The 13,985-nt window shown below is 37.5% G+C and overlaps 1 protein-coding gene across 1 annotated transcript; it reads left to right on the plus strand.

Moving 5' to 3' along the window:
- Positions 1-398: 398 nt before the first annotated feature.
- On the plus strand, positions 399-8,667 carry LOC147863456 (polypyrimidine tract-binding protein homolog 3-like). Its single transcript, XM_087320050.1, has 15 exons — positions 399-535; positions 646-724; positions 5,134-5,205; positions 5,275-5,351; positions 5,660-5,759; positions 5,920-6,052; positions 6,540-6,604; positions 6,696-6,745; positions 6,835-6,876; positions 6,967-7,024; positions 7,105-7,162; positions 7,268-7,317; positions 7,654-7,767; positions 7,846-7,989; positions 8,173-8,667. Exons 2-15 carry the CDS (start codon positions 668-670, stop codon positions 8,560-8,562), a joined length of 1,410 nt encoding a protein of 469 aa, XP_087176176.1. The 5' UTR covers positions 399-535; positions 646-667; the 3' UTR covers positions 8,563-8,667.
- Positions 8,668-13,985: the final 5,318 nt, after the last annotated feature.

The following is a 13,985-nucleotide window of genomic DNA, read 5'->3' on the forward strand; positions in this document are numbered from 1 at the left end:
ATTTTTCATTATTTGCAAGAGCCAAAGAAGCATATATGGTGGGCAGGCATGCCATGGCAATGGCAAGAGAGCTACGAGACACGAGACACGAGACACAAACATATGGACACGGATACAGACGTTATGGGCAATCCAATGGATGCCCCACAATTGTTGGAGTTGGGCAGGCAAGCCTCTCTCTGTCTTCTCTATTATATATGTACAGCTATTTAACTGCTCTCTACTTAACTTAACAACTCTGATGATTAAATGAAGCCAAGAAGGGAGACCATCTAAACTTTCTCTCTGTGTTTGTCTGTGTGTGTCTGTGCCCTAATAAAAAGATTAAAAAGATCTCCTTCTTCATCTATTTCCTGTGTCTGAGAGAGAAAGCCTTTCTCTGTCTCTGTCTATGGATGTATGTATGTATATTACCGGATCTGCTTCGAAACGTTAGAAGACCCGCGACAACGACAACGACGACGACGAAGAAACAAGACAGAAGATAGGCGATTTCTGAAGAAGACGGAAAACGGAAGAAAGCAGAAGAAAGACGGTAAAGAAAAAAAATTATTCATCTTAGGTTTAGGGTTTTTTTCTTTTCTTTTGTAACCTGTATGATTTCGGCGAATCTCTTCTGATACCATTTCTTTCACGCGCTCACAGAAAGACAGGAAGAAAGATATCCATGGCTGAACCTTCGAGAGTTCTTCATCTTCGTAACGTTGGCTCTGAGATATCTGAGGTAAGCAAAACCTCTCCTTCAAATTAGGGTTTAGTAAGACGATTTTCTTCTTCTTCTTCTTTCTCCCTTCCTTACTTCAATAGTGTATGTTTTTCTTTCATCATGTACACCCATTGCTTCGTTTCTCTGAGTTGCGTCTGCATATTCTTCCCCTTCTTCTCCAATTCAGGCTTTATCTCACTCTGAACATATGTTTTCGTTCTGTATGTACTATATTTCATTATTGGAGGATTCTCCGCATATGTTTTCCTTTGAAGAGATATTTGGCTTGAAAAAAAGATAGTCTTGTGGAGTGCTTCTACAGCTGCTTCTATTCCAATTTAAGAAGGGAGAACAACACTCAGCAGAAAGAGAGTGTATGTGCAGAGAGAGAGAGAGAGATGATAGCAAGGATGATGATAATGATGATCTATTATTGTCCATTTGGCGAAAAAATATCTTCACAAGGAGAAATGATGATAATGATATATTATATTATGAAGATAGGGGGAAAGGACCCATGGGACCTTCAGGTTTTTCAAAGTACCATCCACAAGAGTAATATTGGAGGAAAAAATAGCACCGGAGCAGGGATGAAGTAAAAAAATATAAAAATGTACTATCTAATTTCAACTAGGCATAGGATTTGCCAAGTCAAAGCTCTACTCAAAACTAACAACTCTGCCAAAAAAGTGCAAAACTTGCCTATCAATTGCTTGTCATATCCCAAATAGTAAGAAGTTTATGTGATATCACAAGTATTTGAGCTTTGACCTATGTAGTGGTCTTCCACTTAGTGTGCAAGCTATGTAATATGGGCGGATCTGTTTTTTATTCAATGGTCAATGGCCGTAGCTTTCCCAATGTAAATATTGAAGACCTCTTTCACATTTCACTGTGCAAACCGTTTCTGAAAGTCAATAACAACTTGACTAAAGAATCTTGCGTTTGTGGTTTTTTCTGATTTATCTTCAATTTTCGATTCTTTTGAGATTGATAGGCATACATTTTTATTGTCCTTGTAGGTCAAATATGAATTTATGGGACTGTCAATGAAACATTATCATTAGTATGCATGAAGTTGAGTAACGACTCTGATCCTCAAGAATTTTACTGATAAACATTGCTAGTGAGAATGAACTTTGCGATTGTGTGAGAAATGTGTCTAGGAATCGAACCGGATTATCAATGCGTGGAAAGGAAACTTGAGTGTGATTGATAATCGAACATTGTAATAGAGTGTGAACTTTTTCAAGGCAAATACAGGTATGTATGCAGGATAAAGGGAAAGGGATGAGCTCTAGCCTGTATGGATGAAAAAGAGATGTTATGATTTTTGGAGGTCAAATCTATTACATAGAACCAAAAGACAAGTTTCACTCCATAGTTCTCATGAACCATCTAGGAAAGACTTTTTCTGTCTTTAACCTGTATCTTTTATGTTGGTGAGAGTGGGTCACTGTTGCTTTCATGTCGGGACACACGTTTTCCATTCTTTCCTATAAATTTGCAGTTGGTATTTCCCATTTGTGTGTACATCCTTTGTAAAATATATAAAAAAACGAGTGAAATGGCTGTCATTTTATTACATCTTTCCTCCATTACGATTCCTAGACATATGAGGTGATCCGCCCATTTACTTTGTTGATATTCAAGGATACTTTCTTGAAGTTTATTGATACAAGGTCCCATCATAACTGTGCTATGATTGATGATTGTTTTCTTATTCCCTCTTTTCTATAGTTTCTGGATCCATTTACCTTGCCAATCTTGAGGAAAGTCTTGTCTATTTGTCAAGTTCATATGAAGCCCATTTATCATAGCTTAGTATAGATGAAGTCTATCGACAACCTTGCCGTTCTGAACTTTCTTCATGCTGTTGATTAATGCCTGCACTCAAAAATTTCTGTGAGCATTCCAAGAAATATACCCATTATAGCTCTCTGTGCCCCCTTTGGTATTTTTTAAGATGCAATGCACCTTTTGTCTCTTTATCAAGTTCACACTTGTCTTTGTTTTCTCTTGGGTGTATTGTGTTCTGTTGCCACATGTTTCCATACATCTCTTGATTCTGGGATGACTGAAGTTTGCATTTGTGTTTGATTACTGCCTTACACTAACCATTAAAACCATACATTATGAGGTTATCCTTTTATATGACTTTGCTTTTCTGTTAAAGCCTACTGTACTGTGTCTTCATGCACTACAGTGTTGAAAAACAATAAGGCATTCTCAATGTTATCCTATTCTGTAGATCTAATGCATCATGTTTGGCTGGTATACTGAGTACTGCAAAGAGCATAGACTTCATCATACTTATCATGCCTCATCCTTGTCCACTTTGGGATTTGGGATCTATTTACATGGAAGCATGTGTATTAAATGGCTTTTTCTAGAAATCTATGGCTTTCTTGCATATGGTGAACCCTTGCGTTCATGTCTCCTATTATCACCACTTTCCCATGATTAAAATATTTAGCAATGTCCATACATACATATCCAAGGCATTGCTTATGTAGAATATTGCAACCTGCTATAAATATTGGTTCATCGGTGGTTGTCCATACGTTTGTTTTGCAAATAAGTATTATTTCTTATAGTTCTTCTTTATCCCTAATTGCTATCCCTCCTTAACCTCTTATTTTCATGCTTCACATCTACATAGAGTGAGTTACGTACCTGAATATATGGGAAAGGACATATGGATTGTGTTCCCATGTTGTTTTGAAGAATAACTATGAAGATGGCCTCATTTAGGCCTCTATAGTTTGAATGGAAATCTCTGGAGTTCCAGCTTGTAACTCATTCTGAGTCGGTCTCATGGGTCCTGTATTCCTATGCTTGCATGTTGCATTTCCATGCTTCATAATCTTGCCATCTTTCTGCTTGTTGCGAGGCTTAATCCCTCATTTTCATGCCTGGCATCAACTGCATAGAGTGGGTTATATAAAGGTGAGTATATGAGATAGTACATGGATTGTGCGCGTGTGCCCATGTTGTTTGAAGAATAAGAATGTCAGCCCACTGGGTTTATAACTCATTTAGGCCTCCTTCTTTCTTCCATGGGAAACCTATAGTGTTCCAACTTGTAACTCATTCAGTCTTTTGTCCCATGGGTCTGGTACTCGTATTCTTGGTCTTTGCTTTTCCATGTTTCATAAGCTTGACATCTTTCTTCTTGTTGTTTTAGAGTCTTATCCGCAGTGATGAAGTTCTGTGTCCTGGGTAGGTCCGAATGTTGTCTTTTATGCCTGAGATGTGGATGTTTTTAAAATCCAAATGATGAGACCAACATCAAATTGAGATTTGATATAATGTCTGAATTCTGATAAGCTGAGAGAGGAAAAGATGAAAAGAGAGAGGGAGAGATCTGTGTTACAGGTTGGGAACACAATTTTATATTTTTAACCTACCCAAATTTATTGGTTTCTCCATCATTTGGAATGGTTCTTGTCTAGGTGGAGGAGATTTATCAATCCCATTTCTCAGGAAACTCGTGCAAGATTTTCTATGCTGGAGTTTCAATAGTGGTTTAAGCCTTTTAAAATAATGATAAATATTGCTACATCATTTGGATGTTAATTTAATTCACATATATTTTGGTGAGATGGGCATTATCACCAGATGTAGATCAAGATAGCTAGTTAATCACGAGATTTGTCAATCCCATTTCTCAGGAAACTCGTGCAAGATTCTCTATGCTGGAGTTTCAACAGTGGTTTAAGCCTTTTAAAATAATGATAAATATTGTTACATCATTTGGATGTTAATTTAATTCACATATATTTTGGTGAGATGGGCATTATCACCAGATGTAGATCAAGATAGCTAGTTAATCACCAGATGTAGATCAAGCTATCCAGGTAATCACTATATGTAAATCAAGATATCTTGTATGAAAGTTTTGGGCCTAATTTAGGACATTACGCCAAAAAGGCTCATTTCTTGTCTTGTGCCTGGCGTGTGTGAACGGAAAACATTTGCTAAGTTATATTTAATGATAGGTTGAAAAACATGCCATGAGTTCACTGAAATAAAGAAGAGGAGAATGTTTTCAATTTTTGAGTCTCAGGCTTGATATTGATAGATATTGTGATGATCTCCTATGATAATATTCCTTTGAGAACTTCCAGAACCAATGGCACTTTAGATATGGAGGATTATACAGAAGGTAAAATATAAGGACAAGACTGAGACTAATATAGCATACCAACTAATACTTGTTATGAGAGCATATGCCTAAAATAAATAGTAGTAATAATGATAGAATCGTGAAGTAGCGCTGCAGAGATGGTGCTCATTGTAACAATTTGGACAATTTAGATTATAGTGCTCAAACTCCATCTAAAATAAGGTCGCGGACCATCAATTAAGGGCTTTAGAAGGATTATTCTTTGGTATTGACTTTGATTTGTGTGGCTGAAATCCAGGAAGATCTCTCACAACTTGTTAGACACTTTGGAAATGTCACAAAGATTGTTATGGTCAGGACCAAGAATCAGGTAAGACAATAATACACTATTTGAGGAACATTTTATATCTATATCTGATTATTGAACCATGATTGTTAGGCTCTCTTGCAAATGCAAGACTTGGCGTCTGCAATCAATGCGATGCACTACTACAAAGATGTACAACCAAGCATTAGGTAAGATGTTATCTTGAAATGTTTCTCATAAAGTGTTCATATATGGATATTTTTATTCTTGGTAGAATTGCTCAGATGTTCTATTCGTAAATATGCATTCTTGCTGGAATTGGTCATCTTGTTGCGCTTATATATCAATCTTACTACAATTGCTCAAATTCTGCATTTGTATGTGTTCATTCTTGCAGAGTTGCTACGGGGTTGCATTCATATGATATTTGTTAGATTTGCGCAATTGTTGCATTTGACATTTCATTCTTGTGAGACTAGTTGTAAGTGTCGATATTTGTTTTTCCTCATTCTTGCAGGGGAAGGAATGTGTATATTCAATTTTCTTCCCACCAAGAGCTCATCACTTCAGACATGTCTTCATCGATGCAATCCCGGAAGCTATCTTCCGAACAACAGGTATCTGCTTTCTCACTCCCTTTTGCATCGTCGCCTACTTCTTTTTGTCTCTCTCTCATCTATCTTCTTTTCTATTTCCTCTCACTTCTTTCTCCTCTCTTTCTTGGGGGTCTGGATGTGCCTATGTTTGCATATGTTATGTGCATCTGGGTGGCCTCAGGATTCACAGCCTAATCGAATCCTTCTAATCACCATTCACAACCCGCTGTATCCTATTACAGCGGATGTGCTGCATCAAGTATTTTCCTCTTACGGAGTTATCGAGAAGATCGTGACCTTTCAGAAGTCTGCTGGTTAGCTTCTCTTTTCTTCTGTCTTCTCTATAGATTTCAGTATACATATGTACATACATCTATACATATATTAAAACAGGGCAGGATCTCGTGCAACACCTGTAATCTATGATGAAAACACATCTTAGCATATTTTCCTTATTTTGGAGTATCTCGTTCTCTCATTCTCATCCTCTCTGGCTGTTGGCATGGTGTTTTACACCATAGTATTGAAGTCATAAAAATGTCAGAATCCAAGTATGATCCTCGGCATGGCTTTGGCCTCGTCTGATAGATTGTATTCGGTCTCCCATGGACGCTAATATTCTCTCTCACTCTCTCTCTTTCTCTCTCTCTCTCTCTCTCTCTCTCGTTCCTATTTGGTTAATGACTGGATCATAATATGGTATGCCTGTGTAATTAAACATCCCGAGTGGAACTGCTTATCGTTGGATGAAATTTCACTTATAATTAATTTTGGTTAACTAAAGATTCATATGTTTTGCAGGTCTTCAAGCTTTATTGCAATATTCTTTGCACCACAGTGCTCTACAAGCAAGGACGAACTTGCAGGTAGAATCATTATCTTGCCATTGAAATGAATTGTCTTTGCGATTAATGTGATTGAGTCAAGAGTTTCTCATTTACAATGCATGAATTTCAGGGTCGCAACATTTATGATGGCTGCTGTACCTTAGATATTCAGTTCTCAAAGTACGATGACATTTTCTTTGCCTCTCGGGTATTATTTGATTTCTTTGATGTGATTCACAGTAATTATATATTGGTTCTCTGGTATGCAGCTTGTCAGAGTTGCAAGTTAATGCCAATAATGAGAGGACCAGGTATACTTCTTCTGTGCATATAAACATATAAATATCATCACCATGAAATATCCTCCTATGCTTACTAGTGATTTGTTTTGGATTGTGAAGGGACTATACAAATCCGGGGCTACCACCTGATCTTCATGGATCTCAAGGAAACATGATGGTACAGATTGCTACATTTGTTTCTCTAATCTTTGCATAGTTATACTGCTAGGCTTGTATTTACTCATTTCATTATTACAGTCCCTGTTTGGGGAAAATGGGAACATGTATGGAATGCAGTCTGGTGGCTCCAGATCAGGTATGGTACACACTTTAAGCAATAATATGGGTTGGTTTTTTCGTTTTTTTCTTTCATGTATTATGTGTGACCCTTCTACTCATCGTTACCTTATGATTTATTCAGCTCCCTATCAGCAAGTGGGACCGGCATCACTAGGAATGAGTTCTTACCAGGTAAAGTCAATTTCTGGATTTTTTATGTATAGATTGTTGGGTCTAAATTCCGTGAAGAGGATCTCTATGCTCTCATCACTGAGATAAAATTACAGTATATCCATGAAGATAACATATATCTAGAGAGAGTTCTCCTATATGGGTGGATAATTGATGATAATAGTATTTTCACAAGCTTACATGTAGATGTAGATATTTGTAACTATACTAATTCAATTCCTAACATTAACAAGCCTATTATTGAGAAATTAGATGAGAGTAGCCATCAACACATGTTGAATATTTCAGAGCGGAGTGAATCATTGAACATAGATATTGCTTCTGTTATACATTCAGATGTCAATGGGTGGTAGTGGTCCAACTGGAGATGCTTTTGGGGGACAACTCCCACCAGGTATTACAGGTACCAATGAGAGGACCACACTTCTAGCTACCAACATAAACTCAGAGGTATATAGATACAATTTTCATTCTATTGTAGCTGAAATGCAATCAAACAGTTCATATGCTAAAATTTGAGTATCACAGCAAGTTGATGCAGATAAATTATTCAATCTCTTTTCCAATTATGGGAACATTGTGCGCATAAAGTTTTTACACAATAAGCCTGATCATGCACTCATTCAGATGGGTGATGGCCTTCAGGCTGAACTTGCAGTTAGCTACTTGAAGGTTAATGTTTATACCTGATAATATAAATTCCTCTTTCTGTCCTTTGTGTATCTCTTTACATGAATGTTGCCCCCTAACAGATGAGTGTTTTCTCAAAATATTTATTGCATAGTTGCCTGTAGTCGGTTATTCTGCTAACCAAATGTTTGCACCTTTGATTTACATTGGAAATCTTATATCCAGGGTGCAATGCTATTTGGGAAGAGATTGGAAGTGAACTATTCCAAGCATCCTCAGATTAATCCCTCAGCTGACACCCAGGATTACTCATCTTCAAATTTAAACCGTTTCAATCGCAATGTTTCAAAGAATTATCGCTATTGTTGTGCTCCGACAAAAATGATTCATGTCTCCAGCCTTCCAGGGGATGCAACGGAAGCAAAGATCACAGCATATCTTGCTCCACATGGTAATATACTTGAAGCAAAAATCTTTGAAGCAAATGGGAAAAAACAGGCTTTGATTCATTTTGAAAATGAAGAACAAGCTGTTGAAGCTCTTGTTTGCAAGCATGCAACTCTCTTTCAAGGCTCTACAATCCGCCTGGCTTTCTCAAAATCTACATCTCTGTAGCTGGGGCAATTTTTTTTTTGGCTTTGTGTTTGCAATCTATCATACTGTATTAGATCATAAACTTCTCCTTTTTTGAATATATATTTATGAGGTGGTTGAAAAATATATAGGTTGTTTTACATATTAGGAGGTAGTAAATTGTTGAGGTCACGTTAGTGTCTAAGATGATGTAGATGTATATTTGAGCAACAAAGTGCTGTTTATGAAACTCTGACTGAGTTCTCAACATAAAAGGTGGGTGAAACTGAGAGCACCATATGAAGAATATGAGAATGGTCTCTATGTTTGAAATAGGGTGAAATAAGAGCACTCACAAAGTGCAATGTGAAGAACTGACCTCTTATGAAAACCTGTTATAGGTTTTTGAGGAAATGTCCGATATCTGTTGTACTATCCGGTGCAAATTCAATTCATCGTGACTACTGATAAGTAGGTTAGTCTGATATCTGTCTTAGTATCCAGTGCAAATTCAATTCATCTTATTAGGTACCATGAAAGCTAAATATTCAGTTATTCACCATAAATCGGTATTTTGTAAAACTTAAACTGAAAACTAGGTATCATGACAGCTGAATATATTGTTATTCAACATAAATCCATATTTTGTAAAACTTCAATACTGTATGGTTATAGATTGGGATATCCTAGCCACCCTTGTTATAGATTGGGACAATTATACAGCCATGCAAGCTCATACAAGCCCTTGTCATGCTCAAAAGTTATGCAAATAAATCTGAACCAAGACAATGCAAAGGTGTTAGAATAGATTGGATACTAGCAATTTTGTCTAGCATGCAGGATCTCACCACCCTTGTCATTTACAGATAAAGGCCAATATTATCTGCTGTCATACACATGCTTCCCTTGCTTTGATAGATTGAGAGATATTTTGTAGATAGTAGAGATCTCTTGGAAACAAATCATTCCCAAATTGCTTCCCTTGCATATGCATGTAGAGGATGACCTAAAGATAAGATAAACTAAGTTTCCCAATGATAAAAAACTCATCAAAGCATTCTATACATTTTAATAAACTGGAGATAGAAATACACTAATGAACAAAGCACCTGAAAATTTTTGCTGCAATGTTGCAGGTACAGTGACATAGGTGTTACTTGTACCTTTACATTGAGAAACGGTCTTCCATGTTATTTCCCTGTGGTTTTTTAGGAAGAAAAATTCCATCGTATGAATTTAACTTTTTTGGCATTTTCTTGCATGTCAGAAGCTGCAAAAATGTTATCTAGGACATACTGTGGCACGACTAATATCCAGTTGTAATACACGATCAAAAGCCAATCTTCCAAGCTTAATATTTCCCCATTTTCTACAAGCACTTAATAATGCGACCCAAATGACAAGACAATGAGAAGAATCTGGCATCACTCTAATCACTGACATTGCCTTGTCAAAGTCCCCTGCATATCCAAAAGTGACCACCATGGAAACTAGGTGCTCTAAAGTTGGTAGAATATCATACCTCTTTATCATATTCCAAAACATTATTTCAGCTCCATTAGAAAGTCCTGAGTGGTTACATGCACTTAAAACACTGAGGAATGTGACCTCATTTGGTGAGAGGCCTTCACTTTGCATCAAGTCAAGGGAATTTAATGCTTCATGACCTTGCCTTTGTTGAGCATAGCCTGAAATTAGGGAAGACCATGACACTACATCTCGGACTGGAAGTTCTTGAAGTACATTTTGTGCCTTTGTCATAATACCACATTTGGCATACATATCCACCACAGCATTTCCAAGCACAATATCTTTCCCCAATAGTCCCCTATTTACAACCTCTCTGTGAATTTCTCTGCCCTTTTGTACGGCTCCCACGTTGCCACAAGCCTTCAAGATGGAGGAAAAGGTCACCCTATCGGCAAAGATCCCTTCTAATTTCATGGAGTCAACACAATTTAGAATTTCATAAAGTTGACCATGCGCAGCATATCCCGCAATTAGAGTATTCCATGCAACTAAATCTTGAATAGGACAATCCTCAAGCACTTTCTGTGCTTTTTGAAGTGAACCACAATTTGTGTACATATCCACCAAGGCAGTGACAAGCATAATATCTTTGTCTAGCATGCCACTAGTTATTTTCTCATGAATTTGCTTACCCTTATCAATATTTTTTGTGTCACAACAAGCCCTCAAGATACAAATGTATGTGACTACATCTGGAGAGATGCCCTCACTTTGCATCAATTCAAGACAAACCATTGGCTCATCATAGCGTCCCCTTTGCACATAATTTCCAATCATTGTATTCCAAGAAACTACGTCTCTGATAGGAAGTTCTTCAAGCACTTCAAGTGCTTTTTCAGGCCTGGAACATTTGCTATACATATCCAACAAAGCATTTCCAACTCTAATATCCTTCTCTAGAAAACCCCTACATAGAATGTCTTGGTGAATTTGTTTCCCTCTGTCAATCTCTCCTATACAAGAACAAGCCTTCAGGATGCAGACAAAGGTGATTGTATCTGGAGAGATTCCTTCACTTTGCATGTATTCAAAACAGTCAAATACTTCATTAACTTGCCCATGGGTGTTATATCCAGTAATCAATGTATTCCACGTGACTGTGTCCCGAACAGGAAGCTCTTCAAGCACCTCTTGTGCTATTTTGAACACACCACATTTAGCATACAAATCAACCAAAGCATTGCCAAGCACAACATCTTTCTCGAAAAATCCCCTATTTACGATGTGCTTGTGAATTTGTTTTCCCTTTTCTAAATTGCTTGCACTTACACAAGCCTTCAAGATGCAAAGGAAGGTCAACAGATCTACAGATAGGCCCTCACTTTGCATTTGCTCAAAACAGTTAAATGCTTCCTCACATCGGCCATATTGGGCATACCCTGTAATTATTGAATTCCACAATACTACATCATGAAGAGGAAGTTCTTCAATCACCTTTTGTGCTTTTGAAAATCTACCACATTTGGCATACATATCTACTAACGCCTTACCAATCCTAAACTCCTTCTCAAGTAAACACCTACTGACAATTTTTTCATGAATTATTGTCCCCTTAACTATGGATCCGGTATTTGCACAAGCTTTCAAACTGGAAATAAAGGCGATTGCATCTAATGAGAGGCCCTCCAATTGCATCCGCTCGAAACAATCTAGTGCTTCAAAATATTTTCCATGCTGAACAAATCCTGACATTATTGCATTCCAAGTAACTCCATCTCGATCACAAATCTCCTCAAACACTTCTTGTGCTCTTGCAAGCATACCACATTTGGCATACATATCCACCAAAGCATTTCCAAGCAGAATATGCTTCCCCAAAAAACCTGCGCTTTTAATCTCTTCGTGCAGTAGCACACCTTCACCTATAGCTCTTGTGGTGCCACAAGCCTTCAAGATAGAAACGTAAGTGACCACATCTGGAGAGAGGCCTTCACTTTGCATAAATTCAAAACACTTCAGTGCTTCATTGCATTCCCCATGTTCTGCATACCCTGCAATCAGAGCTGACCAAGTTACTGCATCTCGGATCGGAAGCTCTTTAACCACCTTCCTTGCGCTTTGAAGCATCCCACATTTTGCATACATATCCACCAAAGCATTACCAAGTATGATATCCTTCTCTAGCAAGCAAGTACTCAAAATCTTTATGTGAATTTGTTTGCCCTTCTCGATAGCAATTACACTACTACATGCATTCAACACAGATGTGAGAATGATGGCATCCGGTGAAAGACCCTCACTTTCCATGCGTACAAAGCATTCTAGTGCATTGTGACCTTTCTCCATCTGAGCATACCCTGTAATTAGTACTGACCAAGAAACAACATTTCGAATTTGTAGTTCTCTGAGAACTTCCTCTGCTCTTGAAAGCTCGCCACATTTAACATACATATCAACCAATGCAGTACCCAGGACAACATCCTTCTCCAACAAGCCCCTGCTGGCAATCTTGTCATGGATTTTCTTGCCCTTGTTGATATCTTGTATATTGCCATAAACCCTTAAAATGCAAGTGAAAGTTACTGCATTTGGACAGAGACCTTCACTTTGCATTTGTTCAAAATAGTTTAAAGCTTCATGGACTTTTCCTTGGTGAGAATAAGCTGCTATAAGAGAATTCCAAGTCACTACGTTTTGAACTGGAAGTTTGTCAAACACCTCTACTGCTTTTTCAAGATCGCCACTCTTTGCATACATACTTATCAAAGTGCTACCTAGATAAGGGTTTTTCTCAAGTAACCCTCTATCTAGAATATGTACATGCAGTCTAGATCCTTGAAAAAGGTCCTTCCTCTTGGCACAAGCCTTGAGTAAGACTACAAGATTGTACTCCTCGTCATTAATATCCTTCCCATGAAAATCCATGAACTGTTGATGTTTTGATGGAAAATCTTTCCTTCTTCTTAACTCTTCTTGAAGCCAAGAAGGATTGTAACATCCATAAGTTGTAAGAGATTCATCAGTAATTTTGTTTCTAAAGTTTGAAGATTTCGAAAGATTCTGTTTCAAAACAACAAGTATTAATGTCCCATCGACAAATGTGTGGAATATATGCTGTGAGTCTAGACTTTAAGCGGGTAGGAATAGTTATTATATTTTTGAGAGTCATGCAACCAAAGTGATACCTGAGGATGGGAAGCGAGATTGATGCTATTCAACCTTATGGTGGTCCAAGTGTTGCTTTATTGAGTGGAAGTGTTGCTTTATTCTCACTTAGTGCACAGAATGAAATAGAGAAAACCCAAAAAAATGTTCTTATCTAGCCAACCTGGGATAAATCCCTCAACATCCTATCCAATCATGCTATTAGAAACAGGTGCTTCAGTCATAGAGGTACTAACCATGCAAAGAGTATACAAGTATATCGCAAAAGGCAAGAATACGCCTGATCATAAATTGTCCAAACAAGCTTGGAACATAGGATGCAAAGTACAAAAAACTAACAAGAGCAAAACCCTCTTATCTGGCTGTGTGCTTGACAGTACGAAATGGTTTAAGAGATGGAGAGTAAAGGATCAATTGGAGCTCTTTGTTGATGTTATGAAGATGTAATCATCAAGAATAGATTTCTAGAGGCACTAAGGATGAATATATTACACTGTAAATACTAAACCCTGACACAAGGAAAAAAATGCCAGAACATATCCACCTGTATATCACTACCACCATGAACCTTGGCTTTAGGAGAGTCTTGACACTTCTTCTAACTCGCTCACACAAGTTAGGTGTTGAGGTAGCACCATGGGATCATCACGCAAACATGAAGATATGCAATGACAAGATAGTGGAGGATGAATATCACTTACTTATTGCACGCCCAACATATAAGGTAATTTGTGAGAAATACAATGACTAGTTAAACGGACATGATAATGTGAGTGTCATACTTTAAACTCCACCAAGAAAAGTGAGCACATATGTGTGTATATTATTTT

This window comes from Azolla caroliniana, unplaced genomic scaffold (genome assembly GCF_043228905.1).
Source record: "Azolla caroliniana isolate FFs.n. ecotype wild unplaced genomic scaffold, voAzoCaro1.0.p SCAF_5, whole genome shotgun sequence".
NCBI lineage: Eukaryota > Viridiplantae > Streptophyta > Polypodiopsida > Salviniales > Salviniaceae > Azolla > Azolla caroliniana.

Coding starts and splice junctions, on each gene's coding strand:
- LOC147863456 (XM_087320050.1), top strand. CDS start 668: ATGGCTGAACCTTCGAGAGTTCTTCATCTTCGTAACGTTGGCTCTGAG. Junction 6,877..6,966: donor GCCAATAATGAGAGGACCAG/GTATACTTCTTC, acceptor TGGATTGTGAAG/GGACTATACAAATCCGGGGC. Junction 7,163..7,267: donor GTCTGGTGGCTCCAGATCAG/GTATGGTACACA, acceptor TGATTTATTCAG/CTCCCTATCAGCAAGTGGGA.